At 45.7% G+C, this 26,030-nt stretch overlaps 2 protein-coding genes across 3 annotated transcripts in view; both read right to left on the bottom strand.

Annotated features, from left to right (window-relative positions):
• Nucleotides 1-1,934, bottom strand: part of LOC123632002 (kinesin-like protein KIF19) — a 53,437-nt gene extending 51,503 nt beyond the window's left edge. The window contains exons 1-2 of the mRNA XM_045542135.1: nt 1,920-1,934; nt 1,260-1,318 (exon numbers count right to left, since the gene is read on the bottom strand). Of these exons, the coding sequence (XP_045398091.1) occupies nt 1,260-1,318; nt 1,920-1,934 (74 nt within the window). The remainder of the gene's footprint in view (nt 1-1,259; nt 1,319-1,919) is intronic.
• On the bottom strand, nt 1,043-25,694 carry EIF3B (eukaryotic translation initiation factor 3 subunit B). 2 transcript variants are annotated; one of them, XM_045543004.1, is made up of 19 exons: nt 25,109-25,694; nt 19,603-19,795; nt 17,431-17,550; nt 17,042-17,099; nt 16,443-16,571; nt 16,007-16,164; nt 13,259-13,390; nt 13,109-13,175; nt 12,635-12,681; nt 10,683-10,893; nt 9,988-10,060; nt 8,812-8,934; nt 6,829-6,907; nt 5,811-5,949; nt 3,588-3,713; nt 2,973-3,050; nt 2,412-2,520; nt 2,140-2,257; nt 1,043-1,557 (listed from the first exon to the last, which is right to left on the bottom strand). In XM_045543004.1, the coding sequence occupies exons 1-18, from the start codon at nt 25,611-25,613 to the stop codon at nt 2,154-2,156; spliced, it is 2,451 nt and encodes an 816-aa protein (XP_045398960.1). In that variant the 5' UTR covers nt 25,614-25,694; the 3' UTR covers nt 1,043-1,557; nt 2,140-2,153. The 2 variants fall into 2 exon arrangements, with proteins under 2 accessions (XP_045398960.1, XP_045398961.1); XM_045543005.1 differs by having other exon boundaries at nt 1,043-1,554.
• Between the last annotated feature and the right edge of the window lie 336 nt (nt 25,695-26,030).

The raw sequence follows: 26,030 nt of genomic DNA, 5'->3' as shown, positions 1-26,030 counted from the left end.
GTTTCCGAAATTCTTTATTTATAAATTACATGAAACAATTACAACTAGTAAGTTTAAAAATGTGGAAAGTTAATTTTTTTAAAGCTCTGTTAGGAATCTGTTAATATGACAGTTCTCACTTCCCTGAAATTAGAAAAGCTGTTTCTCGGCACACCAGGTTAAAGAACGTGCGTAAACAAGAAATGTGCGCTAACAGGCACAGGATGAGCCTAACGGTAGGACGGTGACAACTATAGAATTTTAGAAGGATCACAGATTAGAGAAAGGTTAAGCCTCACAAGAAAGGAAAAGCACCAAGTGCCTTCCCTGCACCTGGGGAAACTGAGGCAACCAGAGGTCTTGGTGAGAGCAAAGCTGTGGCAGCCTTGAGAGTCCAGAGGGTCCCCAGGGAATCCCAGAGGCCAATGCTTACTCTCGGCTGCTCCTCAGGGCATCTCGCCTTTGTCCTGTCCCTGTGAACTATAGCTTCTCCCGCAGTCTCCAACGCTCCCGTGGGTCTGAGTCCCCTGGCTGTGGACCGAGCGTGCCACCCGTACCGCTCTGCTCTTAAACTCAAGTGCGGGTTCTGTGAGCCAGAGAGACAAGACCACACCTCCAAGGCACTGAGGGGTGGCAGGACATTGCAGATAGAAACGGACTGAAATCCTGTGGGTTTGTTCGCTCCCTTCTCAAGAGGGGAAAAGTTAAATATTCAGAGGCCCACGTGATAATGGCTAAACTGACAATTCTCAATACAACCGTTCCAATTTGTCTAACTCCAAGGAAAAGTCTAAAGGATTCTCATCAGGTAAATAAGCTTTTTTAAAAGAAAACAAAAAAGCAGAGGCGTAACATTTAATGTTTTAGACTGGCTGGACTCATGCACAGCCCAGCAGAGGCGGTGGCTCTCTGCGCCCTCCCCGCTAAGCTGCGTGTGCACGTGACGACGGGATGTGATGGCGCCGGGAGCTCTGGCCCAGCAAGCAGGCCCGCACCGCTGGGAACGGGGCACAGGTACGAAGTTCAAGGTCACTATCTATGTTCAGAGAGAGGAAAAAGACAGTTTTTTCATACAGGTTTTGCTTTTATTTCCATGTTCAACCTGCTGAGAGAACCTGCCACAGCCCGAGTGGCAGGAGGTGCTGTGGCATCTTCCGAGCACGCTAGGACACGCATGGTGCGCCACTCCCTGCTGGTCTCCAGGACACACCCAGCAGTGGCCACATGCCAGACAGCAGGAGTTCCTGAACGGAGACATCGCCCAGCTGTGGACAGGACACCTGGAAATGCCGCTGGCCGCAGGGGCAAAAAGGCGCCCACCATGGCGCTGCAGCAGAGTCTACACAGCAAACACCGGCGGTGCGGATTAAAAACCCAAACAAGAAAAAAGTGAAAGCAGTGCCTTAAAACCTCCCCCACTGTGGACACCAGGGGTTTAAAGGCACAAAAATGTGTTGAGATGGAAGAATCCCAGGTGCGTTCACAGTCCAGAGCAAGAAGAAAGCACAGGTAAAATCCAGGAGTCGTGCAGGCTTCCTGCAAGGGGACGGCCTCGTTCCAGCACAGGACACGGCGCCGCTGCAACAAAGGGACCACTGCTTACTCTGCGTCCTGCCACTGAACGGTGACCCACAGTAGGAATGATCGGTGGCTTCACGCCCTGGATGAGCAGGCGTGGCAAGCACAAGTGACACCATCCTAAGAGGCTGGAAGGGCCCTGCCTGCGTCACTGAAGCAGCCCTGGCTGTGCTCTCTGCCACACCTTGCTTGTCTCAGAACAGACAGGAAACTGCCCGGCACTGGGAATCCCAGACGCTCACGCCAGCCTTTCTCTCTGGTGGACCTGGGACTGCTCACTAGCAAAGACGCCTGGGGACAGCCAGGTGCCAGCTTCCCTCCCCTTCCTACCACTGCAGGGGTCTGGCCTGGCCACGGCTCACCCTGAAAGGCGCCATCTCCCACGTGTGAGGACACGCTCTGCTCACGCCTGAGGCCGGACTGCACTTACTCTTTACGTTTCACACGAGACTTTACTAACCCTCAGTACCTGGAGCTGAATCTTCACTCACTCCTTAAACAAGGTATTTTCTAACTCGGGGTGGCAGCAGCAGCACAGAAACAGCCAACAGGACACGGACTGCCCTGTTGAGAGACCCTTACCACAGTGCTCCAGGTCACTCCTGGTTCCCAAGAGGAATGATCTCTTCAGTGACGAAGAACTCGATAGTCTCCTCTTCCCAGTCATCCACATTGCTGTCCAGCTCATCTGTGTCTACCCCTGCAGGGACAGAGAGTGGCTGTCACGCACGGGCTACAGACCAGCCAAGAGTCAAGCAGGGGACAACAAGGCCCTCCTGCCGAGGAAGGTGTGCTTGGTACTGTGGGTGGAGGGGACCACTCAGTTCTGGATAATTTAAGAACATTTAAGTTACCTCCTCTCAATTCCAGACGTTCATTTTTCTGCTCCATATAGAGTTCTTGGGCCATTTTTCGGTATTTTCGGAAATCTTCCATCATGGTTCGCCTTCTCTCTACCAATTCCTAAGTATAAAGTGGGGGGGGAGTTACAGAGCTAATACATGACTCAACATCAAGTTTCTATTTAATCACAGTGAAAACATTTTGCCACGAGTGACCCACACCTAATCAATGGTGTCAGAATGATGTCATTTAGAGACAGAGATACTCTCAGCCAGGAATGGCAGAATGACTTGTTCATTCTCATTTGTCTTCCTGACACCATCCCCTCGGACCCCCGCAACTAGAAAGCCACCGCCAATGAAGCTACAGTCAGGCCCTCAGCCCCTTGCCGTGGGTCTGCCCTGGTGGCAGCAGAACAAGCCGCCGTCCTCAGGGCAGAAGCCCCTCTCCTGCCTTCTCCCTGCACAGACAGCCAGCAGTCCTCACCTCCCAGCCCTGGTGCTGGCCCGTCTTTGCCACGACAGGGTATGTCTGTTGCTAGCATTGCTCTAGGTTCTGGGAACAAGGCTCACCTTTGAGGCTTTGGATTGGCTCAAACGATCCTTCTGTTCAAAGATCTTAGAATATTTCTTCAGATCCTTTTTAATTTGCTGAAACAAAAGACCAGTCACTCAGGATTTAACATTCAAAGAAAGCCCCACGAACGCAATCTTCAAAGTTGCCAACATGAAATGACATCCTCAATGATTAATAGAACACAGCTCCCCAGGAGTGCTCAAACACGCTCTCTTTGCTAAGTTTCTCTTCCCTGAGACTGACTCGCTTTCTTGGGATTTAACTCTCCTCTTAGCTTTGACTTAATACCATCAGCCTATTTCACCATAATTATGTAAATCCCAGACAAGTCTCTTCTGATCCCACCAGGAGTTTCTAACAACCCCTGGCATCTTTTTATCTGCCCCTCCAGGTCATGCAAAACTTCCTAAACAACTTGAAATTTTAAGTTTCCTATCCTAAAACGATTCTTTTCCATTTAGTTCTCATTGTTCTTGCATCTCTTCAAAGGGTCCCCCAGAAACGTCGGGTTCCTAGTCCCCACTCATTACCACCCTAACAATAATAGAAAACAATTTTTTCTTTAATGCCACAACCGTTTCCACATCCCAAGCCTGGTGGGAACGCCAGACCTTGATCTGCTCCTGGCTCAGCAGTGTTGGGGGCCGAGGTCTCCAGAGTAGCTGGCAAAAGCGGTCCTTGTTGTTCTTCTGCAGGAGGCGTCCTTGGAAGGTCCACAGCCAATAAGCATTGTCCACCTGGAGGGGAGCAGGGGTCACACTGAGCTGGCCACTCCATCCTAGCAAGTGACCCCAGGACAGAGAGAGGCCCCGGAGTCTTCACTGTCAACAAAGCCAGCATCAACTACTTCGTTAGCCAACAGTGTTCTAGGTACTCGGGATACATTAGTCCACAAAACAAAGATCTCTGCCATCGCTGGGCTCACATTTCAGCAAGAGGAAGACAGTAAACCAAAGACACAAATTATGTAATGAATCAGAGTACAGTGTATGTAGTAGTTAAAACAGTGCTAATCAAAGCTCAAGCCTGTTCACTACAGATCTGCAAAGAGAAACTTGTGCCAGAAGATAAACTGACCACATCATTCAACACACTGTTTAGTTCAGCTGACTTTTTCACAGCAAGACTTCCCCAATGGAGGAAGCAGTGCTGTAATTTACACGCTAGCATCTCCTTGTTGAGACCAGAACTTTAGGAGGTGAATTTAAAACTGAGTGGTCAATAGTTTAAAAGGATTTTTTTTAAAGTGTCAACGTAGCCCTCACTGCAGTTAACAACTGAACACATCTGGACGTAGGCCATGACCAACCTATCCTGATCTGAATGTAAAGATTTCTACTCAAGACACTGTTTGCAGTGATGTCTGGGAAGCTGGTAGTCTTTTTCTTGAGACAGAGTCTCACTCTGTTGCCCAGGCTAGAATGCCATGGCATCATTCTAGCTCACAGCAACCTCAAACTCCTAGGCTCAAGCAATCCTTCTGCCTCAGCCTCCTGAGTAGCTGGGACTACAGGCATGCGCCACCATGCCTGGCTAATTTTTTTCTATATATATTTTTAGCTGTCCAGATCATTTCTTTCTATTTTTAGTAGAGTCGGGGTTTCAGTCTTATTCAGGCTGGTCTCAAACTCCTGACCTCAAGCAATCCTCCCACCTTGGCCTCCCAGAGTGCTAGGATTACAGGCGTGAGCCACTGCTCCCAGTCAGCTGGTAATCTTAAAAGTTCATTATCTCATTAAACAGAATTACCCAAATTTTTTGTTGTTGTTAAGACAGGGTAGTGTTCTGTTGTCCCAGCTGGAGTACAGTGCTGTGATCGTAGCTCACTGCAGCCTCAAACTCCTGGGCTCCAGTGATCCTCCTGCCTCAGCCTCCCAAAGTGCTGGGATTACAGGTGTGACCCACCGCACCCGGCCAGAATTTCCCTCATTTGGTTTCATAGGCTCTATTTGCATGAACTGGTTTCAACTATCAATATCTCAATCAATTTTAAAAAGCAGTCATTAAATATAAAAAGAAGCCTTCAGCTAACTAGACCACAGTTAAGGACTAGCGAGTGTGTGACTGAAGCTAGAAGACACTGTACTGGCCGGGCACGGTGGCTCACGCCTGTAATCCTAGCACTCTGGGAGGCCGAGGCAGGCGGATCGTTTGAACTCAGGAGTTCGAGACCAGCCTGAGCAAGAGCTGGACCCCCATCTCTACTAAACACAGGAAGAAATTAGCTGGACAACTAAAAATATATAGAAAAAATTAGCCGGGCATGGTGGCACATGCCTGTAGTCCCAGCTACTGGGGAGACTGAGGCAGAAGGATCCCTTGAGCCCAGGAGTTTGAGGTTGCTGTGAGCTAGGCTGACGCCATGGCACTCTAGCCCAGGCAACAGAGCAAGACTCTGTCTCAAAAAAAAAAAGACACTGTACTGAAGGTAGTTTGTACTCAACAAACTCTGACCCCGAAAGAGCAGACATCTGAACTTTCTGGTTACAGATCTTTGTTGAGACTCTAAAGTAAATGACTCCTCTTCCTAGAAAAAGCACCAGTGCAAAACACGCTCACCCCTTTTCAGGGGTCTCTGGGCCTCAGGATGGGATCCCTTCCCGTGAGCGGATGCTGCTCCCGCACACGGCTCTAGCTTTTCTGCAATCCCAGACTCCTTCCACTTCCACCGACAAAGACAGAGATGACAAGTCCAAGAGTTAAAAACGGAAATGTCGAGCTTTTTCTGATGAGATTGGGAAGGCTTGGCACTCCTTCCCTGGGGTCCTAAGCACAGAGCAAGCCCAGCACTCCCTGGGTTCATTCTGTGGCCAAGGCTACATGGGTCCCTATACCTTATGGCTCCACCAGGACACAGAGGTGACAACGTAACGCCCAGTAGGGTCCCACTCGACGTCAGAGGCCATATAGTGCTCTGCGATGTTCATGACCGTGCAGTCCGAAGTGTCCACAAACGCTAAGGCACCGTTCATACTGCGGAGACAAACACAACAGTCTTCACAGAGACGCACGTCTCCCCCGACACCCCACTCTGTGAGAGGCACTGTGCTGTGAGGTCCCGAGGGAGCTGCCTTGTGGTCTCAGGTGTCACCCAACCTTTGCCTCAGCTGCCGCTTCGTTAACATGGAAATAATCATGGCAATAATCTCATAAGGCTGTTGTGAAGATCTATCGAATTGTGACAAGTGCGCATAATGACTACCACGTGTGTCTGCTATTCCTGTTCTTCTTATAGGAAAAATTTAGGAGGCTAAGTAAGCCACCAAAAATATACTATCAAGAGCCTACAATGAAGCAGGGGGAATTTAAAAAAAGACATTTTTCTAACTCCAAGGCAGATGCTCTACGTTTTTTCATGATTCCTACATGTTCTGTTGGAATGGCCACAGAGCAGGGGAGCAAGGGAAGGCCAAGTTTATGTTCTCATCATTACTACACCACAGTAAGGAAGTCTCACAGTTGTCTAAATATTTTTCCTGCTAGAAGACATGGGATTGATTGTACATGACGGTAACTGGATTGCTGGAAAGGTACTTGTTTAACCACAAAGGAATTACAACACGCAGACATGTCTGCTCGGTCACTTACTGAAAGCATTTGTGAGCAATTGTCTTAATGGGCCTGGTCCTGGTCTAAGTCTTGGGAGTATGACAGATACACTAGGGTATGACAATGTCCCATCTATGGAGGCTGGGATGATCCTTTCAACTGGGGAATATTCTCCCTCGGGAAGAGTCTCGAGGAAGAACAATGCTTGACCATTCAGAGCCAAGCGTGAGACTCGGGCTCCAGGGCCAGGTCTCCGCTGTAGCAGGCAGAGAACCTCTCACGGCCCAGACAGCAGACACCTACCTCCTCAGACCGGCCAGCACAACAAACTGCCCCTGAGGGCTCCAGAAGATGGTGTTTGCTTGCTGCTTATCGAACATTCCTGCAAGAAAAGAAAGCGTCCATAACATGTCTTTGTAAATGGCTCTACAGTCAAGGTGGAGTCAAGACTGAAGGGATGTGGCAACGGGTCCACGTAGCCCCTACAGGGAGATCTGAAAACAGACTCCGAAAACAATTTTAGAAAACCCACCAATAAGTGCACAGTAAGTTATGACCCATACTTAAAACAAAAAAGGAAAAAAAGGAGCAGGAGTATTTTTAGAACTGTGATAATATTTTTTTATTTACAAGGTATGGACAAAGAATTCCCTTTATAGCAAATATTCACCCCTGCAGAGACTTGGAGAGAGGACTGTTTCAGATACGTGACCCCAGAAGACAAGAGCCACTCTCCTAGCGACACAAACTTTTTTTTTTCTCTTTTTAGCTGTCCATATCATTTCTTTCTATTTTTAGTAGAGATGGGGTCTTGCTCTTGCTCAGGCTGGTCTCGAACTCCTGAGCTCAGTCTACCTGCCTCGGCCTCCCAGAGTGCTAGGATTACAGGCATGAGCCACTGCGCCCAGCCGACACAAACATTTCTGTAAGTCGTATGTGCTCTTAAGAACTTACATTCTGAAGGGACCCTGGGCAGAGCAACTGGACAGGTGTCTCAGCACTCCCTGCGTTCCAGACAGAGTTAAACTGGGAAAGGGGCCGGTGGGGCGGTCCTTCTCAGCCACAGCAGCTACAAAGCATGGGGCCAACCGTGAGAGGGGAAGATGTGGGAAGGCAGACTTTACCCTGGCGGGGGCAGGTTCCCCAAAGTGGCCCTTTGAAAACCTACATAAGCACCTAGCCCCATCAGCCAGACACAGGATAACCCCAGCGTCCACACAGAACCCAGAACCCGAGGAAAGAAAGGTGTGTTACACAAAATATTCAGAAGACAGAGGTACTTTTACTTACCATCCATTTTATGACCAATATTATAAACAGGTTACAAGAGTCTGTAACTGCCCATATTTTTATATCAGGGAATTAATAATGCAACCAATTTTGTGATACAGCCAACTAAGCTCTAGCAAAGTGAAAACTGAGTTCTTTACCAAATTATCTTGTGAAAATGTGTTGCTGAGGCACACAAATCCCTCAGGCATTGGGATAGACCACGGCTATGCGGGCCGGGCACCGGTGGCCAGTCCTGTGTGAAGGACCAGCAGTACATGGAACATGGCATGAGACCAGGTACAGACACCACACGGACAACAAAAATGCTTACGAAGCAGCAAGAAACATTCGCTCAGTCCCACTGCACTCGCCAGTCCTTGCCACAGGCAGGACACAAGGACAAGAGTGAGAACAACATCCTCAGGAACTCTGCTTGGGCAAGGAGCAAGGGCAAGCACTGCTGTGAGAGGGGAGGGCCCCTGGGCCAGCCTGAGACTGAGAGCGAGCCCCTCCGGGGAGGTGCAGTGTGGCTGGGTTTCAGCACCCACTCACTCCTGGAAGCAGGGCAGCTGGGGCAGGGCACACCACATGCCACAGCTCTGCAGAACACCCAGCAGGCAGGTCACAGGGACCCAACCCAGACCGCAGGGTGGGGTGTAGGCCCACAAAGAAGTGAACCCGAGGCCCAGAGATAGCAGCTACAATCACGAGAGAAAAGACTTCACTCAAAACAATGGCACAGAATGGCAGTCTTAGAAACACAAACTTAAATTAAGGGCCCAGTGGGAGGTAGAGGGAGCCTGAGTCCTTTGTGAGGTGAAACGCTCCCTCAGGAGTCTTCACCATCCTCATCACCACTCAGCTGTGTCACTTATGCCCGGAGGCACTTGCTTACACATGAATTCAGGCCTGACCAGGGGTGCTCCTAGGTCAACCCTACAGTTGCTGTTGGACAGTGACCATGTCCTGCCATCTATGCTGACTTGTTAAAGAGAGAAGGGCCAGATGACTTACTGATGAGCTCGATCTTCCCATTGTTTTTGACGTGGTAGAAAGACACGGATATCCGCGGAGCCTCTCCATGTAGCACAGCAAACTTACTCCCATTTGGCTCCCAGGCAAAGGCTATGATGGTTTCTATAATCAATAAGACAGTTAGCTCCCTTTCTGGTCGCTTATGAATAAAACATTCCTGGATCAATTTAAATGTTCACTATTTAACCAGAGAAATGCTTCCATAAAATTTTAAATTCATTAAAAAAGACCACAGACCAACCAACAGCAAGAAAACGCACACATTACTAGTTTCAAAAGCAGCCTATTCCACTTGCATGAGATGCCGCATGTGGAACTCTGTCCTCGGCAGACCAAGACTCTCTGCTTCCTGAGTCACACCACAGTGAAGCTATGGCGAGCCCCAGGTCGTGCAGCCTGTGGACACCCCCTTTCCTATACTCAATGTTGCAGCTACAGTAGAATCCTGTGACCTCCTGAAAGGTGGGTCCTCTCTTTCTACCGTCACAGGGTGCCCAGGTCCCACCCTTTCTCCCCTCTGTACTTCCCCTTCTCCTTTTCTCCAAGGGAAAACAAAAATCAAAAAGCCTAACAAACAAAAAATAGGCAGAAACACAGCACTGAACAGTTTTCAGGAGTCAAAACAACTAGTCTTAAGCAAGTAAAGTGAAACTAGCTTTGTAAAATACAATCAGTGTATTTTTCCATTAAAAAGAAAAATCAATACTGCACACAGCAAGTAACTCATTCAGGAACAACCAAATCAAATAAACGTATATTTTTAGAAGCTTTAAAAAAAAGCTCCAATACACTGACAGCATCTGTTCTATAAGATGAACCACGCTTTTGCTGCATGCCCCTGAACGTGTTACTCTCACAAATTCTCTAAGTCTGGAAAATGACTAGACCTCGCTCCTCTGCTATAGATCACAGAGGTAAGAGAGGAAAAGTAGGGCATCTCCAATTAGCAGTTAGAAAAATTAAGATATTGTTAGAAAGCACAAAGAAAATCCTAAACTTATAAACACGTTCTGTAATTTAGATACGCTGTTCATGGTGAGAGCTCAGTCTTCACCATGTTGCTCAGGAAATCGATTCAGACTAAAGTTTTGAAAACCAAGTGTAAAACAGCACATAAGGCCCATTCAACTACAAAACGACTAAAATAAAACTTGCCTTTCATTTCAACCACATCGACAGGTACCTGTTTTTCCCTCATTCGGAAAATTTCAAAATTTGTGACAACACCCTGTTTTTAAAAAAAAAAGGAAAGGGGTGACATTCTGAACATTGAAAGCATGAGAAAAAGGCTTAAATCAAAGGATATGTTAATGAGCACATTCTGAAGCTAGCAGTGGTGGCTGTACAACTTTGTGAATATATTAAAAGCCACTAAACTTTAAAAGGGTGAGTTTTATGGTAAAAGGGTAAGAATTATATCTGCATAAAAATTTTTTAACGTAAAGAGAAAAGGAATATTTCCATTAGAAGGAAAACTTAGGTAATTTTTTGATAAAATATTAAATGATACAATCAAAAAAGTCTGGATGCAAGCAGAACTGTGCAGAATATGCTTTTTGTGCTTAAAAAGAAAATAATATACTCATTTAACTACCAATATAGAAGCTGGCTGTATGGAGATTTTACTATATTCCCTTGTGGACTCTAAATGTACATGTATTATCTACTCAAAAGTTTTACTACAAAAGAAATAAAAGATCCTTGCTAAGACTTGTCAGCTATATCAGGTAGGTCTCAAAATAACGCACAGATCTGAACTAAGAAAAATCCACGAACATCCTCCAAAAAATATGGTAGCTACTTTAGAGCTAAGGATAAGGAATAATGTATTCCCATTGGCATCTACTTACCTGGGTACCTTTTGGAGTCCTATCTACTTTAACACACAAGTAATCTCCATTTTTTTGCCAATGAAGCTTACAGTCCACAACATTAAACAGATTCCTAACTCGGATCTCTTGTCTGCTAGGGAGCTGCATCAGGGTTACTCTGGCTGGAATATCTTTGTCTTCAGGCACCCAAAAAGCTATTATGTTACCACCAGGAGACCAAGAAAAGTCTCTGCAGAACAAAGAAAAATAAAATGTTATGCAAAGACTAAGTGATCATAAATTTTAACATTGAAAAGCAAAACACTACCAAAAAAAAACCTCATTTGCTGAATAAAAGCTCAGTACTGGTGCACTGACCACCACTAACAGTAGCAGCAGCAGCTGACGTTACTGAAAGCTCACTCTGCACGGCCCCGTTCTAGGCACTTGATGTGCAGCTTCGCTTGTCCTCGTCACACCCTGGCACTACTGCACTCATCCTGACAGTGAATAAATAGAGACAAGAGATGTTACCAATCCCACCCACTGTTAAATAAACTAACAAGGACTCCAGCCCAGGCTCCGTAACCCCAGTCTTAACCACCACTGGCTGCTACAATGAGGCAAGTAAAATAAATGTCAGCATAGTGGATCCAGCTACATGACATCTAAAGATCAGTCAAGGTGTAAAAGTGGGGAAACCACAAATCAAACAGTGTAAGAGGAATGAGAAGAATTTGGGCCAAGCCCTCTACCACGTACACTGCTCTACAGGACAGCTGTCCCAATGGTGAGTCCTTTTGTGAGAAATGGCTTTACACATGCTACTTTCTCTTTGCTTTGCATTTACTGGGAACCAACATCCTGGCTTTATTTTTAATTATACGCCATAATTAAGAATAAAAGTAGTAAGAAATGCCAACATTCCTGGACTGCTGGCAGTTCACTGCCACAGTATCAACCATCCCGAGAGTTAGCAATGTGCCCACTCTCCCTTGACAGTGAAAATGAGCTATCATTCACTGAAGACCACCCAAATCCCACCTCACAGACCACAAGTAACAAAGAAACCGTTCAACAAAGTGAAGGCTCCCCAACCTCCACCTCCTTAAAAGACTGGAAGTGCCCCCCCTCAACCAGTCTCTAGTCCAAAGATGAGATACATGAAATGAAGCAGACCCCAGACTCATTCACGTGCCCAGGAAAGGGGAGACGCTGCAAAGGCTGAGGGGCCCACCACCAAGCAGCCTGGTCAAAACAAGCATGCACTGCTCATCCCAAATGTTTAACAACTGAGTGCTAAAAGAGGGCGAGCAAATAAAGAAAACCAACTGCAATGGACAGTGTTTGTGTCTCCCCAAAAATTCATATGCTGAAATTCTAACCCCCAAGATGATGACATTAGGTAAGGCCTTTGGAGGTAATCAGGTCATAAGGGTGCAGCCTCATGAATGAGATTAGTGCCCTGATAAAAGAGGCCCCAGGCCAGGCATCGTGGCCTGCGGTATAATCCCAGCACTTTGGGAGGCCAAGGTGGGAAGACTGCTTGAGGCCAGAAGTTTGAGACCAGCCTAAGCAACATAGTGGACCCTGTGTCTACAAAAAATAAAAAAAGTTAGCTGAGCGTGATGGTGCATAACTGCAATTCCAGCTCCTGGGACGCTGAGATAGGATTGCTTGAGCCCAAGAGCTTGAGGCTTGATAGCATCACTGCACTCCAGCCTTGGTGACAGAGCAAGATCCTGTCTCTCAAAAAAAAAAAAAAAAAAAGTGCCAGAAAGATCCCCCACCCTTTCCACCACGGGAGGTTAGAATAAGAAGATGGTTATCTATGTAGAAATGGGCTCTCACCAGACACCAAATCTGTAGGCACCCTGGACCCTGGGACTCAGGAACTGGGAGAATAAATTTCTGTTGTTATAAGCCACCCACCTATGGTATTTTGTTAAGAAGCCTGAACACAGAGATACTGACTTGATAAGGACACTCACTTTATTCCAGAGATCTTCAAACTCTTCTTGTCCAAAAGACCCATAGACTGCCCAAAAAAAAAAAAAAGAGGGTTACAGCTGAATCAAATCATGCCAATGTCTCGACAGCACATACAATTTTTTAAAAAAGGACACCAGAGAGTCCAACATGAGTATGTCTAGGAAGTAGTGTAAGCACAGAGCAAACCATCCACCCACAGCCGGGGAACCCAGTGCTGAAGCCCCTTTCTTTAACTCCCACCCTGAATTCCCTGTGGCTGCAAGAGTGAGGCAGGTACGACTCAAGAGCACAATTCAGAATATGAGAAATTAAAAAGGCACAGCAAACAGGCCTTTACCATGCATATATTAAAGCTCTGCCTTCTTTTCACTCTACCATAAATTAAGGAAAAATACTATATCCTCAGGCAAAATTACTGACGGCTACAAGCAAATGACAGGATAGTGTGTTTTTAGTTAGTTAAAATCACTTACAGGAGTTTCATAGATGCTAAGGGTATCAAGTGTCATTCTGGCAAAGAATTTACCATCATGGCTCCACCTAAGAAGGAAAAAAAAGAAGTGCCAGGCTATTTCAATTAAAAAAGAAAAGGCTACAGGAGGTCATTACACTGATCTACTTACTTAAAGATAGGCCAGTGGGCTGAGCTTTCACAGTGAAAACCTCTCTTCTTGTGCCCGGTAAGGATGTCCCAGATGATTATGGCTTGAGGGTCATCCTGAGTGTCCATCAGGGGGCTAAAAGTCACCAGGTATCTACAAGAGAAGGGGGAACACGTTGTATAGCATCTCCTCCCACGTGAGAAGCACAACTCCACGTGTGCAAGTCTTTGCCCTACTTTACAGGAGAGGAGCCTAGGCTTCGGCTCAGAAAGCTTCAGGAGGGCACAGGCACAGGATGCTGCCAGGACAAGCAGTCAGGACTCCTGGAAAAAGCACTTTCTCCAAACACAATTCCCCAAGAATTCTCACCAATGGGCAAGGTCCCAGGAGATCCCACTGGGAAATTTGGAGAAAACCAGCACTTCCATGGCCCGAAGCACTGATTCACTCTTGGCATCAGGGCGCTGCCAGGGTCACAATTTTGCCACCAAGATCAGCACACAGATCAAACAGATCCCAAGCAAAAGTCTGCTGAGTGGTCCCGAGGGCAGAACCATGTGGAATCCTCACTCTACCTTCACTCATGTTTAATTAAGACTAACAAGGTAAAGAGAGCAGATGGTCACACATGACTCAAGTGTAAGTCTGACAAGAAACATCTGTGCCTGGGGGCTCCTCCCAGCAGTTGTTTACCTTACCTGACTACTGGCCTGTCTAAAGCTATAGCACCTGTTCCCTGAGTTGACACAAAGTGTGAATTCCTAAATCAGACTGCCGTCTCAGAACAATGGAAGGTAAGAGTGGAGAAACAAATACAGTGCCTTCAGTGACTGCCTCTTTCCCTAGTAGGCTCTGATGTTCTGATTAGCTAGATTAAAAATGATGGCTTGAGTCACTGCCACCCAGAAGGTACTACTACAGAAAGGTTTGATTAAGTGGTAACTGCAATAGAGATTTTTCACGCTGTAATTTACATAACCAAAGCATTCATTCATCCATCCATTCAAGCATTTCATGTGTCCTGTCATGTGTCCTGTCGGGCACTTTGCAAAGCACCAGGGACCGCAATAATGAATGACAACCCAGTCTCTGTTCTTGATGTGTAAACAGATACATCCTAATTTAATGTGGCAAGTGTAGCAACCTAAACAATGTCTATGGGAAAACAGGTGGAACTAACTGCCTGAAGGCTTCACAGGAGATAAAGAAACACCATAAAACTTCCTACACCTGAATGTTACCTGGCACTGAGATTGGGCTAAGAGTATAGTGAACCCAATTTTGACATATTGCTGCTGAAATGAGAAATATCAATTATTTTGTACCAAAAATATGCAAAATGCCTGGGAATTAATGGGTACTCTAAGAATACCCTACATAAAAACTATTTATCAAAATTAAGAAATACCCGTAAGATAGAACTTATGATTTACAAGAAACACAAGTATTAAAAAAACTAGTTAAATGATACCTTGAGGGATCAGACAAATCCAGAAGGTGAAACAGTTTACAGAACATCTGGTCCTTCTTAACAAGTCAATATGAAAACAAAAGGGGCTTAAGACACAACTGCTAAGCACAATGTGTGCCCTTGCCCGGATCCAGGTTTGAACAAAGCAGCTGTGAAACCTGAATATGGGTCAGTATGTTAGACGTCACTAAGGTTGTAAGTCATGTAGTTAGGTGTGATAAATTATGACTATGCAGGAAGACACCTTTATTTTGTAGCGATGCATACTTTTATACAGATGTCTATCATTTACCTGAAAATATTTAAAAATTTTTAAAGCAAACATGGCAAAACAAGAAATCATTAATTGTAGGATTGTAGGTAATTAGCACATGGATTTTTACCATAGTAATCCCTTTAACTTCTGTGTGTGAGAACATGTGTGTACTAAAAAGTTCAAGAGAAAAACAGGCACAGCATTAGTGTAAGCAGCAGCAGGACAGAGGGGGCACCGAGGAGCCCCACAATAAAGCAAGACCACACAGCAACACGCTGGAGGACAGACAGCAGACACAGGCAGGGCTGAGACTGGAGTTGCTGGAAATGCAGGAAGGTCAGAGGTGAGCCCCAGCAGAGAGAGGGCATGCGATGCAGCGAGGCACAGAGCACACACAGGAAGGGAGCCCCATGCCTGGGGGCAGGGGGAGGGGTTCCTCCAAGCTTTCCACACAATTCATCTTCTCACACAAACCTCTGCCACATGGACTAAGACACATGAAAAAAGCATTCATAAGAAAAATTATCTGCCAAACACGTGACCTTGGACTAGCTCTAGAACTGACGGAAAATAAATATTATACAGGACATTATTAGATCAAGTAATAAAATTAGAACAGGGTAATACCTCAAATAAAATATTAAATCAATGTTGAATTTCCTTAAGTTGGTGACTGCACTGTGCTTATACTAAGAGAATCCTATTTCTAGGAATATACATTTACCCCTAAAGGGACATGATACTCCAACTCACTTCCAAATGGCTCAGGAAAAAAATTTATGTACATATATTTGGAGAGAGGATGATAAAGCAAATGCAACAAAACGTTAACTGGAGAATCTCAGTAAAAAGTATACAGTATAAGCTTCATTATAGAACCAGCAAAAAAAAAAAAAAAAAAAACGTATACAAAAGCTCCTCTGAAATTTTTCCATTTAGTTTGAAATTATGACACAAGACAAAGTTTTAAAAAATTATCTGTAGAAAACAGGCATGAGGTGAAGAGGATAAAGACTCCGTTTGCATTTTTCGAACAGCTTACCTCTCGCAAGGTGAGAAATCAATGAGTTGAACCCCTTGGTGGCTGAATCTCTGGATTTGCTTGAATTTCTCTCCCCCCCAAAGAGCAATGCCTCTTTGATGAAAGGTAGCTAGGTAGGTGCCCTTAGGAGACCAACGCACATATGTCTCTGTCCATCTCTGCAGAAAAAGATAGTGCCAACCTTAATACAACAACAAAAAGCCAAACAAGACCTCTCCCATAATGCTGTGCCTTAAACTCTTAACTGAAACACCTAAGAAGGCTATTCACTTCCCATGACTTATTTCAAAGACAGATGAATAAAAAATATTCTCAAATTAATCTCAAAGAAAATGAAACTTCACCTGCTCTTCATCAGTTTCTGATGGAAACAAAGTTCCACTGTGTTAAGAAAATACAGGAGAGGTGAGTCCCCCCCACAACAGCAGATACATACCGCCCTTTCTTCAATTGAGACCGGGTCCTTCACATCATTCCAAAATATGGAAGTGCGGTCTCCACTCTCAAAAATCACACTGTATTGATCTCTGCATTCTGCCTCTTCAAGCCAGTAACGTAAATTACCCTTTAAAAAAAAAACGGGACATAGTAAAATTTTATTAATTGTAATTAAAGAAAGTTCGTCACTACTATTGCTCTTAAAGATAACAACAAATTCAGTCAACACCTTAACTCCCTTCCAAGAAGTCATAACCAAGTCAAGACATCTAGCATTTGTTTTTTGAGTCAGTCTCACTGTTGACCGGGCTAGTGCCGTGGGATCAGTCCAGCTCACAGCAATCTCAAACTCCTGGGCTCAAGTGATGCACCTGCCTCAGCCTCCTGAGTAGCTGGGACTACAGGCAGGTACCACCACGCTTGGCTAGATTTTTCTGTTTTTAGTAGCAACGAGGTCTCACTCTTGCTCAGATTGGTCTCAAACTCCTGACCTCAAGCAATCCTCCCACCTCAGCCTCCCAGAGTGCTGGGATTATAAGTGTGAGCCACCACACCCGGCCCTAGCATTTCTTTTGATGCAGATTTTATACAACTCACCAGGTCTTTGAAAGGTTGCTTCTCTGGAATATCCCATTCATCACTAATCGTCATATATCTAGAAGAGAAAAACTAGTGAGTAATATATACCTTAATGACTAGACAATGGGTAATGGTTGGTGGTCCAACCACGGACAGTGCCACACTGCTCCCTGCCCACCCCAGAAGTGGGAAAAGCATGAGTTTGGATTGGCATAATAACTGGCGAAGGGTGTTCCTGCCAGAAGCGTGCAGCAGGGATGTGACATGGCCTTGCAGTGGTCTGCCCAACAAGGATGTGAACAATCTCAACGGCCACCAGCACCTGCTGAGAAGAGCCAAGTCGCCCACTTGCAGGCCAGTCACTCACATGTCAATATCTGCTTTCTCATGGCCAAGTCTGAACTTACTTGTCAAAATCCGTGAAGAGGTTGACCCGGAACGTGTGCTGCTTATCAAGCTTGTACCCATCAGCATTTTTCACAGCATCCACGGCATGGGCAGGAGATGCATATTCCAAGAAAATATACCTAAAGGGAAGAAAGGCAATTTGCACAAGTGCAGACTGCATGATCTTCACACCCAGGACCTCTCCATACCAGCAAATATCTGACTCATCTTGCTGCCACTGCCTGAGGCAGTCAAATTGAGGACAGATCCATAGCCAAGAAAAAAGACAGGGTCTCACTCCTAAGCAAGGAGGAAGTCCTAACTAGAAGACCTGAAGTTTCTAGCTTCCCAATCATAAATTACAGAAATGTTCATCATTTTGATTGCAGTGATGATTTCATGATGTCTGCATATTTCAAAACTTATCAAACTAGTTACTTTAAAACCATGCAGGTTTATTGTATGCCAGTTATCTCAATAAAGCTGTTAACCTACAAAAAAGTCTAATATTGTATATTATAGGCAAAATTACAGAAGATCTCAGAAGATGTTTTATTGTAACGAAACGTATAACGCGAGCAACTGCTGGTCAAAAAAGGGTTACCCTCCAACCTAGTTCCTGAAACAGAAAACATCAGCAGCATTACTTTTATTATATGATTTTTTTTTTTTTTTTTTTAAAAGACAGGGTCTCATTCTGTAGCCCAGGCTGGACTGCAGTGGTGTCTTCACAGCTCACAGCAGCCTCAAACTCTTGGGCTCAAGCAATCCTCCCACCTCAGCCTCCCGAGTAACTGGGAGAACAGGTGTGTACCACCATGCCTAATTTTTTAAATTTTTTGGAGAGATGGGGTCTCCCCTATGTTGCCCAATCTGGTCTAGATCTCCTAGCCTCAAGAAATCCTCCAGCCTCAGCCTATCAAAGTGCTGAGAGTACAGGCATGAGTTACCATACCTGGCCTTTACATGAAATTTTACTGGAGAAAGTCTGATAAGACTGTAGAACTTTCATATACTAGTGGTAGGAGTATAAATTAATAACAACCACTCAAGAGCATAATATTTGATGTATGTAGTGGCAGTGAAAATGAGCATTTTATACAACTCAACAATTTCAGTCCTACATATAACAAAGAAACTCTCACACTTGTACAAAAGGAGACAGGAGGCCGGGCGCGGTGGCTCACGCCTGTAATCCTAGCTCTGGGAGGCCGAGGCGGGTGGATCGCTCGAGGTCAGGAGTTCGAGACCAGCCTGAGCAAGAGTGAGACCCCGTCTCTACTAAAAATAGAAAGAAATTATCTGGCCAACTAAAAATATATATACAAAAAAATTAGCCGGGCATGGTGGCTCATGCCTGTAGTCCCAGCTACTCGGGAGGCTGAGGCAGTAGGATCGCTTAAGCCCAGGAGTTTGAGGTTGCTGTGAGCTAGGCTGACGCCACGGCACTCACTCTAGCCCGGGCAACAAAGTGAGACTCTGTCTCAAAAAAAAAAAAAAAAAAAAAAAAAAAAAAGGAGACAGGAGACTGTTCCTCACTGCAAAACACTAAATGTTGATAGGAAAACAAATTATACGAGAATAGAATACAACAGCACTTATGATGAAAGAATTAAAATCACACTAACATGGAAAACCTAACACTGAACCAAAAAAAGTGAGCTGCATACCTTAGGCTACCATTATTTTTAGAAGATGCACCATTAGCTAACACTAAGAAAAAAGAGTTGCTAATTAAGCAGTGACACGATGCTTTCACCTAGATTGTAGGAAGCATCCACATTTCAGCAATGCAAAGATATGGGCAAAAAAAAACCCACATAAGAATCAAAATTCTACATACAAAATTTTCCTGATGTTCTGCCAGCTTCCAGAGCTATCAATGCCTAGTCCCAGGATGTATTTGTGTCGGCTACCATTCTGATGGCAGACTTCAACATCACGTTCTCATCTCTTAGCAGTCAGCGGCCCACTCCGAACCACACTGCGATTTCCTCCTCCCTCCAATGATTTCAGGACCAATCAGGGCTCCTGAGAGCTACCAGCTGAGAGCAACCTAAATAGAACGGGGCCAAACTGCCGCGGTAAGGCACGCACTGCATTCAGTGAGCTCCTGCCATATACCACATCGTGCTGTGCCCAACGCCAAGAAAAATACAAATGAGACTTCAGCGAGGGGAGAACATACTCACCCTTTTGTCTTCCCATCTTCTTCAGGATAAAAATCATTTGTGATTTTCCCAAACTTGGAAAAGATCTTGTGGATGACATTTTTGAGTTTCTCAAGCCGGTCAGGTCCCACCTGAGGAACATTGTCCACCACAATCACAGAATCGATTCCATCTGCTTCCTGGGGCCGATCTCTGAGCACATCTCCCAGTAACTCTGCACAAGAGAGAGATCAGTTAAACAACCTTTTTTATCAAGAAAAACATTAATGTATTTGATCAGCGCACAGAAAAATCTCCAAGCAGCAACAAATGAATAAACTAATCTAAATGCTTTCTCTGTGAGCAAAGCCCTAGCTTGGTTCACAATTTAAACGTGAAAGAAATGGGAAGACTTCAACTCCTCCCATTCATTCCCTTTGACTGAAAATGTAAACAGTCAAAATATCCACTGACTTATGGCAATAATGGAAAATTAGAAGAGAATTTTTAAAAAAAACTTTAATAATGGAAAATGTAAATAAAGAAGAAAATCAGAAGAATATCCAATACTAGGTCTTTCAGAGATCTCTAAATTTCAAGACATCTAAGCAAAATCGCATCCCAATGCCAACTAAAACTTTTTACAGAAGATTTTAACAAACAAGTAAATATTTAAGTGCACAATACATTCACCGAACTTTTGTTTCAGTGAATACAAATTACTAGAACTTATTCAGGGAGGAAAGTATCTTTAGTGAATTGGGATAGAAAATAATAAAGAGGAAAAGAAACATGTCAAAACGACACACTTCTCCCACCCTCCTATTCCCAGGTATTTTCATATTTTTTTCAGGAAGTAAATTAGATAGCCTTTCACAGAGCAATTGGGAAAAGAACCAAAGGGTTGGGGGGTACTGCCTGGGGTAAGGCTTCTCCAACCTCTGTCTAGTGCAGACAGTCCACCACCAAAACAGCCCCTTATCCAATGTTCTTTATGTAAAAAAGCTCTTAAGGATAAAATAAACTGTACTATAGGACAGAGGGAAAAAACGAAGTGTTTTTCCTCCTCTCACGCACTGCTCAACACAACGTTTCTCACTCCCGATGTTGGGGGGGGGTGGTTTCCCTCACACGAGCAGTTCTCCAGGGAACACCAGCTGGGTGTCCTATAACTCAGTTCAGACACTGCCTGAAACTGGCATCAGAATCCACAGGTTGAGGGCTCAGTCCCAAAAGAACGGCCCCACTTCGGACATCAGTCGCAAGCAGTAGGTTGTCACCTGTACTTCTGACCGCAGGCTATGAAGTAGGGCTTCACTATCCACTTCTCGAGGTTGTGGAACTCAGGCAAACACTTTATCACATTTGCTCATTTACTACAAGGGATATTATTACAAAGGATACCGATGAAGAACCAGATGGAAGAGATGTGTAGGGCAAGTGCCTGCCACCCATTCAGCTGTCTGGCAGCCCTGTGCTTTTGGGTTTTTGGAAGACTTCACTATGTAGCTGTGACTGATTATATCATTGGCCACTGGTATCATCTCAACCTTCAGCCCTTCTCCCTTTTTGACCTTCTAATCACATGGTTGGTACCCCTGGCAAGGAGCCCCCAGCTACCAGTCATCTCCGTAGCCTACAAAAAGACACTAATCACTTTGGGGATTCCAAGGTTTTTAGGAGCTATGTGCCAGAAACCAGGGGCAGAGCCCACATACATATTTCTTACATCACGACAGCCTTGCTGAAGACAACATCAGGGCAAAGACAGGCATTCAAACTAGGAGACTGGAGAACGTACAAGCTCCTGAGTTTATTTTTTTTTAAGAGAAGGGGTCTTGCTATATTGCCCAGGCTGGTCTAGAACTCCTGAGCTCAAGTGATCCTCCTGCCTCAGCCTCCCATTACAGGCGTGAGCCACTACACCTAGCTGAGTTTAATTAGCAGTATTTTTTCTTTCTTGGTGGAACATTTCAACCAATGGTGTCTTTAATTCAATGAAATGCCTCAAGGGCTATTAGGAGGCATCACATTTATAGACATTAAATCTGCCAGTGCTCAGGACAGTGCCTGGAACAGTAAGCAATGTATTATCATTATTTCCATAACTGCACCCAAAAACTCAAAACATATTATACATTTATGCCACCTGCTTTTAAAACCCAAAACTTAAGATTGCTTTATTTGCATAAAATGGTCAGCTGGGATAAGAGAAAGAAAAGGAAAGACCAGTGTAAAAAGGACTAGAAAAAAGAAACACAAGAGCAACACACATAAAGGGGTCCAGCAAAGCAGACCTGAGGCACTGGTGCTCCAGGCGACTCAATGCCATCTGGGGCTCCCCACCACAATTTCATGTGAGGTTGTCCCAAACCTTGAGACCTTTGCCATAAAGCTCCAGTGCCAATAAAAATACCTGACTACCTGCTGGAGATGGGCATATGGGAGGTAAAACCAAGTTGATGAAATAAAGCAAACCCCAACTTTCTGACATAAATTCTGTACAAATCCTAAACCCAATTAGTTATCTTGCCTAGGAAGCTGTAAAATTATAAGGCATGGAGTTAGAGCTGGAACTGAAAGACGTCAGTAAATATAGCCAAGATGAGATTACAAGGCAATTTTAAAACAAAAGCTGTAGAATGACTTGTTATACATGTATCTATTTGTTCTGGAACCTAATTATCACTCTAGAATTTCAACATGCTAAATGTGACAGATGTCAGAAAATATTCTTCACTACATAAAGTTAAGGTGAGGGCCAGGTGCTGTGGTGCCTGCCTGGGAGCTACTTGGGAGGGCTGCTTGAGCCCAGGAGTTCAAGTCCAGCCTGGGCAACAGAGTGAGACCCTGTCCCTGAAAAAAAACAAAACAAAACAAAAAGTTAAGGTGAATTCTCTTTACTTTTGAATGGCTGAAATTCCCCATAATAAAAAGTTAAAAGGACTTTCAAAATGGAAAAGAAACTCTAATTTCAAGAGGCACGCCCTCATAAACCATTTTCGACTAGTTCCAACACTTCCAGGAATAGTATTAAAAACGTTACCTTCAAAAATTGCCACCTGAATTTCAAAGATGCTAAAATTGAGACCAAGCAAAGAGTAAAAAAGGGAAAGAGGCAGTCAGGCAGATCATAGCAAAGCCAGACATCCTTGCTCCCAAAACTGTAGGCAAATCCTTGGGCTACTTTTCAAGCACAGGTACCATGCAATTAAATGGCCTGGTGAGCCTGCTCTGAATTTACAAGGCTTATAATAAAAAGTTCAGCTTTTATATAAATGGTGGACTCCTTCCCACAAACTCAAAGTGTCTAGTCTTTATGAATGTGCCCACACCTAGTAGGGGAATAAATGAAGTAATCACACCATAAAGAGACACATCTCAATCACTAGCAGCCCAAGCATAGGGTACTCTTGGCTCATGGATTCCCAGTTGGTCTCCAGGAAATACAGAAGGAAGCAATTCTCAAAAACTAAATAGCAAATATAAAGAAAAATCGTACTTAATGAGCCAGAAAAGAAGACATTTAGTGCTAAAATCTTGATCATGAATTTGTTTAGCCAAACACCAAAGGCAGTCGAAAGGTTAAAGGATGATTACAGATTAAGATGCTAATCTGTATCAAAGAATAAGGAGGAAAGACAGGAACTCCAGCCAGTCTCTGAAGAGCTAAGACTCAGTCCCTTTTGGAAAGAATGGATACACTGTCTCATGCTATCCTTCTACGTCACACTCTGACCCTGTAAGGCAGCCCTTCTCATAGAACACAAACCCTACCTGAACTACTAACCTCAAAAGCCAGGGGGCTGTAAGAAAACTGACAGCTTACTGAGTTTTAGTTCCTCAGGACCAGGTGCTTCACCTGTTATTCTGGCTAACACTGCTCATCTAGGACCACACGGGCTCCCAAGGACGCACAGCAATCACTCAGCCTGGCCAGCCTTGTGCTCATGTCAGCACCCTCTGACTGTCCCCAATTCTGGAAGTAATTCACATGTTAGAAATCTGTGAATTAGATGGGCTCAAATAATGCTTTTTAAAAAACTCAGGCAGGGTGCAGTGGATCATGCATTACACCTAGCATTCTGGGAGGCCGAGGTGGGAGGATAGCTTGAGCTCAGGAGTTGGAGACCGGCCTGATTAAGAGTGAGACTCTGTCTCTACTAAAAACAGAAAAATTAGCTAGGCATGGTAGTACTTGCCTGTTTCTCAGCTACTTGGGGGGCTGAGGCAGGGGGATCACCTGAGCCCAGGAGTTAGAGGCTGCTGAAAGCTAGGGTGACACCACAGCACTCTAGCCTGGGTGACAGAGTGAGACTCTGTCTCAAAAAAAAAAAAAAAAAAAAATTCAACTGCAGAATAAATACCCAAGGGCTCAAAATGAGTGTTAAACCAAAATTTCCACTTTAAAATATAAGAAAAATTGGTGTGGTAAAAAGAACACCGGTCTGGGCAGGAGACTCTGGTGGAGTTCTCAGCAACCGGTTCCACCTTAAGGGACACATTTCCTCCGCGGTGAGGGGCTTAGACTAGATGCTCCCAAAGTCATCACTAGTTTGTGGTGTCTTTCCCGCTTTTCAAGGTAAAAATGTCTTGTCTTATGAAATAAAGTAAAGCAGCAATGGTCACTGTACCTGATAACCCCTTAAAAACATGTTTAAATTAAAAGTTGACAACTCTATGTTGGTTCCCTAGATATTCTTGGTGTATCACTGGCTACTTCTGTAACGGTGTTTTTGCTTTTCCCACTTTCATATTAACTTAGTCAATGTGTAGAGGAATTCATTAATGGAGAGTTAAAATAGCTAAAAACAAAACAAAAACAAATGAGACCAGCTATCATTAGACATCACTTTATGAGAATAGCTCCCCCAGGCAAGCAGAAATAATGTGTGCAAATGCAATCAAGGTAGAAACTGAGGTAAAGCAAGCTGTTATCAACAACAAAGAAACTTGAAAAAAATAATCTGCCAACAGAAAAATGGTGGTCTGCCCCACAGGCTTAGAAAAAAGGGAGAACCAAACAAGAATTTGACAGCCTAGCACTGTCCCACTACAGAAGGCTCTGGAGCCAGACGCTTCTGTGGGGCAGGGGGACAAAGTCACCAGGCACTGCTACAACTTGTTTCTCTGATCCAGAACTTTGAGAGGTCTGGCTGGTCAGCGCTGGGGGCATGCAGACCCGCAAACCTGAGGCCTGGCCCTTGTTTTTGCTCTACCCACAGCTACAGCAGAGTTGCCCTATGCCACTCTCCCAAATTTCTGGTTGTGACGCAAATGCAAGTGACTGCTCCTGAGATGACCCCCATCCTGCCCGTCCCCCATTTTTTTTTTTTGGAAATAAAAAGGGAAGTGCCAGAACACCTCTGCTACACTCCGAAAGGGCAGATGTAAAGTGGTGGCCCTTGTCTCGGTGACTTCGAAGAACACACAGACACCCCTGCTGGAACTTAGCCACCAACCGGACACAGCCAGACAACTTTTAAGTCAAGGGAACCTCAGCCACGCTCACGCGCCGCGCGCTAACCCCACCCTGGCCTTCCCTCACCTTCCTCGCTCACGTCGTCCACGAAGTCCTCGGGGTCGCTGAAGGAGGGCTCGTCCGCGTCACCGTTCTCCACCGCCCGAGGCTCGGCCTCGGCCGCGCTGCCCTCGTTCCTGCCCGCCTCCTCGGACGACGCCTGGGCCCGGCCGTCCGCGGGCTCGTCCCGGGCCTGCTCCCCCGCGGCCTCTCCATGCGTCAGGACTGGGGACTCGGACTGCGACCCGGGCGGCTCCTCGAAGAAAGGTAGCGAGGACGACTCGGAGGGACCGGGAGCTACCTCCGCTGATGTATCCACCCCGGCCGACGGCTCGGCCCTCACATCGGGCTCCGGCCCGGCCTCCGCCACCTCTTCCTTAGCGCCCTCGGTCCCTGCCGCCTCCGGAGCGCTGGGCCCGGCGGGCCGCGGCAGCTCCTCCTCCGGCGGCGGCTCGGCGGGAGGCTGCTGCTGGCCGGGCTCGGCCCGCTCCTCGGCCGCCTCGGGCACCGCCACGTTCTCCGCGTCCTGCATGGGCCCGACGAGGCCTCCTAGCAGAGCTCCGCCGCCGCGCTTCCGACTCTCCCAGGCCGCCCCGCGCGCCGCGCCGGCTCCAGCCGAGCCATGTGCGTGCGACCGGGGCGGCCGCACCAGGCCTGCGCGGGGGGAGCACCCACGCCCTGGTCCCTCACGACGAGGTTGGAAGAGCTCAGAACCGCAAAACTGCATATACAAGTGATCAAAATGACGCTTTTGCGACAAGATAAAGTGCTCAATTCCATTCACTAAAGTAGTTTTCGTCAAGCAATAAACTCACCGGGAGCAGCAACTACCCCATTTGTGGTGGGAGATGGTTCCGTCCAATATGGCCGCGGCCCCTTCCTCTCCCATCGGGCGCCGCGGGGAAGGACTGAACTATTTGTAGCGCGAAGGGGCGCACCAGAAATCGTC

Source organism: Lemur catta, chromosome 2 (assembly GCF_020740605.2).
Source record: "Lemur catta isolate mLemCat1 chromosome 2, mLemCat1.pri, whole genome shotgun sequence".
Lineage (NCBI taxonomy): Eukaryota > Metazoa > Chordata > Mammalia > Primates > Lemuridae > Lemur > Lemur catta.
This window is presented reverse-complemented; position numbering and strand designations above follow the sequence as displayed.

What these genes read in the sequence shown, in the direction of transcription:
- EIF3B (XM_045543004.1), bottom strand. Translation starts at nt 25,613, where the DNA reads ATGCAGGACGCGGAGAACGTGGCGGTGCCCGAGGCGGCCGAGGAGCGG. An exon ending in CGATGTGGTTGAAATGAAAG is followed by an intron (nt 8,935 to 9,987) that starts GCAAGTTTTATT and finishes TATTGATTATAG; the next exon opens with AAACCATCATAGCCTTTGCC. An exon ending in ACGTCTGGAATTGAGAGGAG is followed by an intron (nt 2,258 to 2,411) that starts GTAACTTAAATG and finishes CTGTCCCTGCAG; the next exon opens with GGGTAGACACAGATGAGCTG.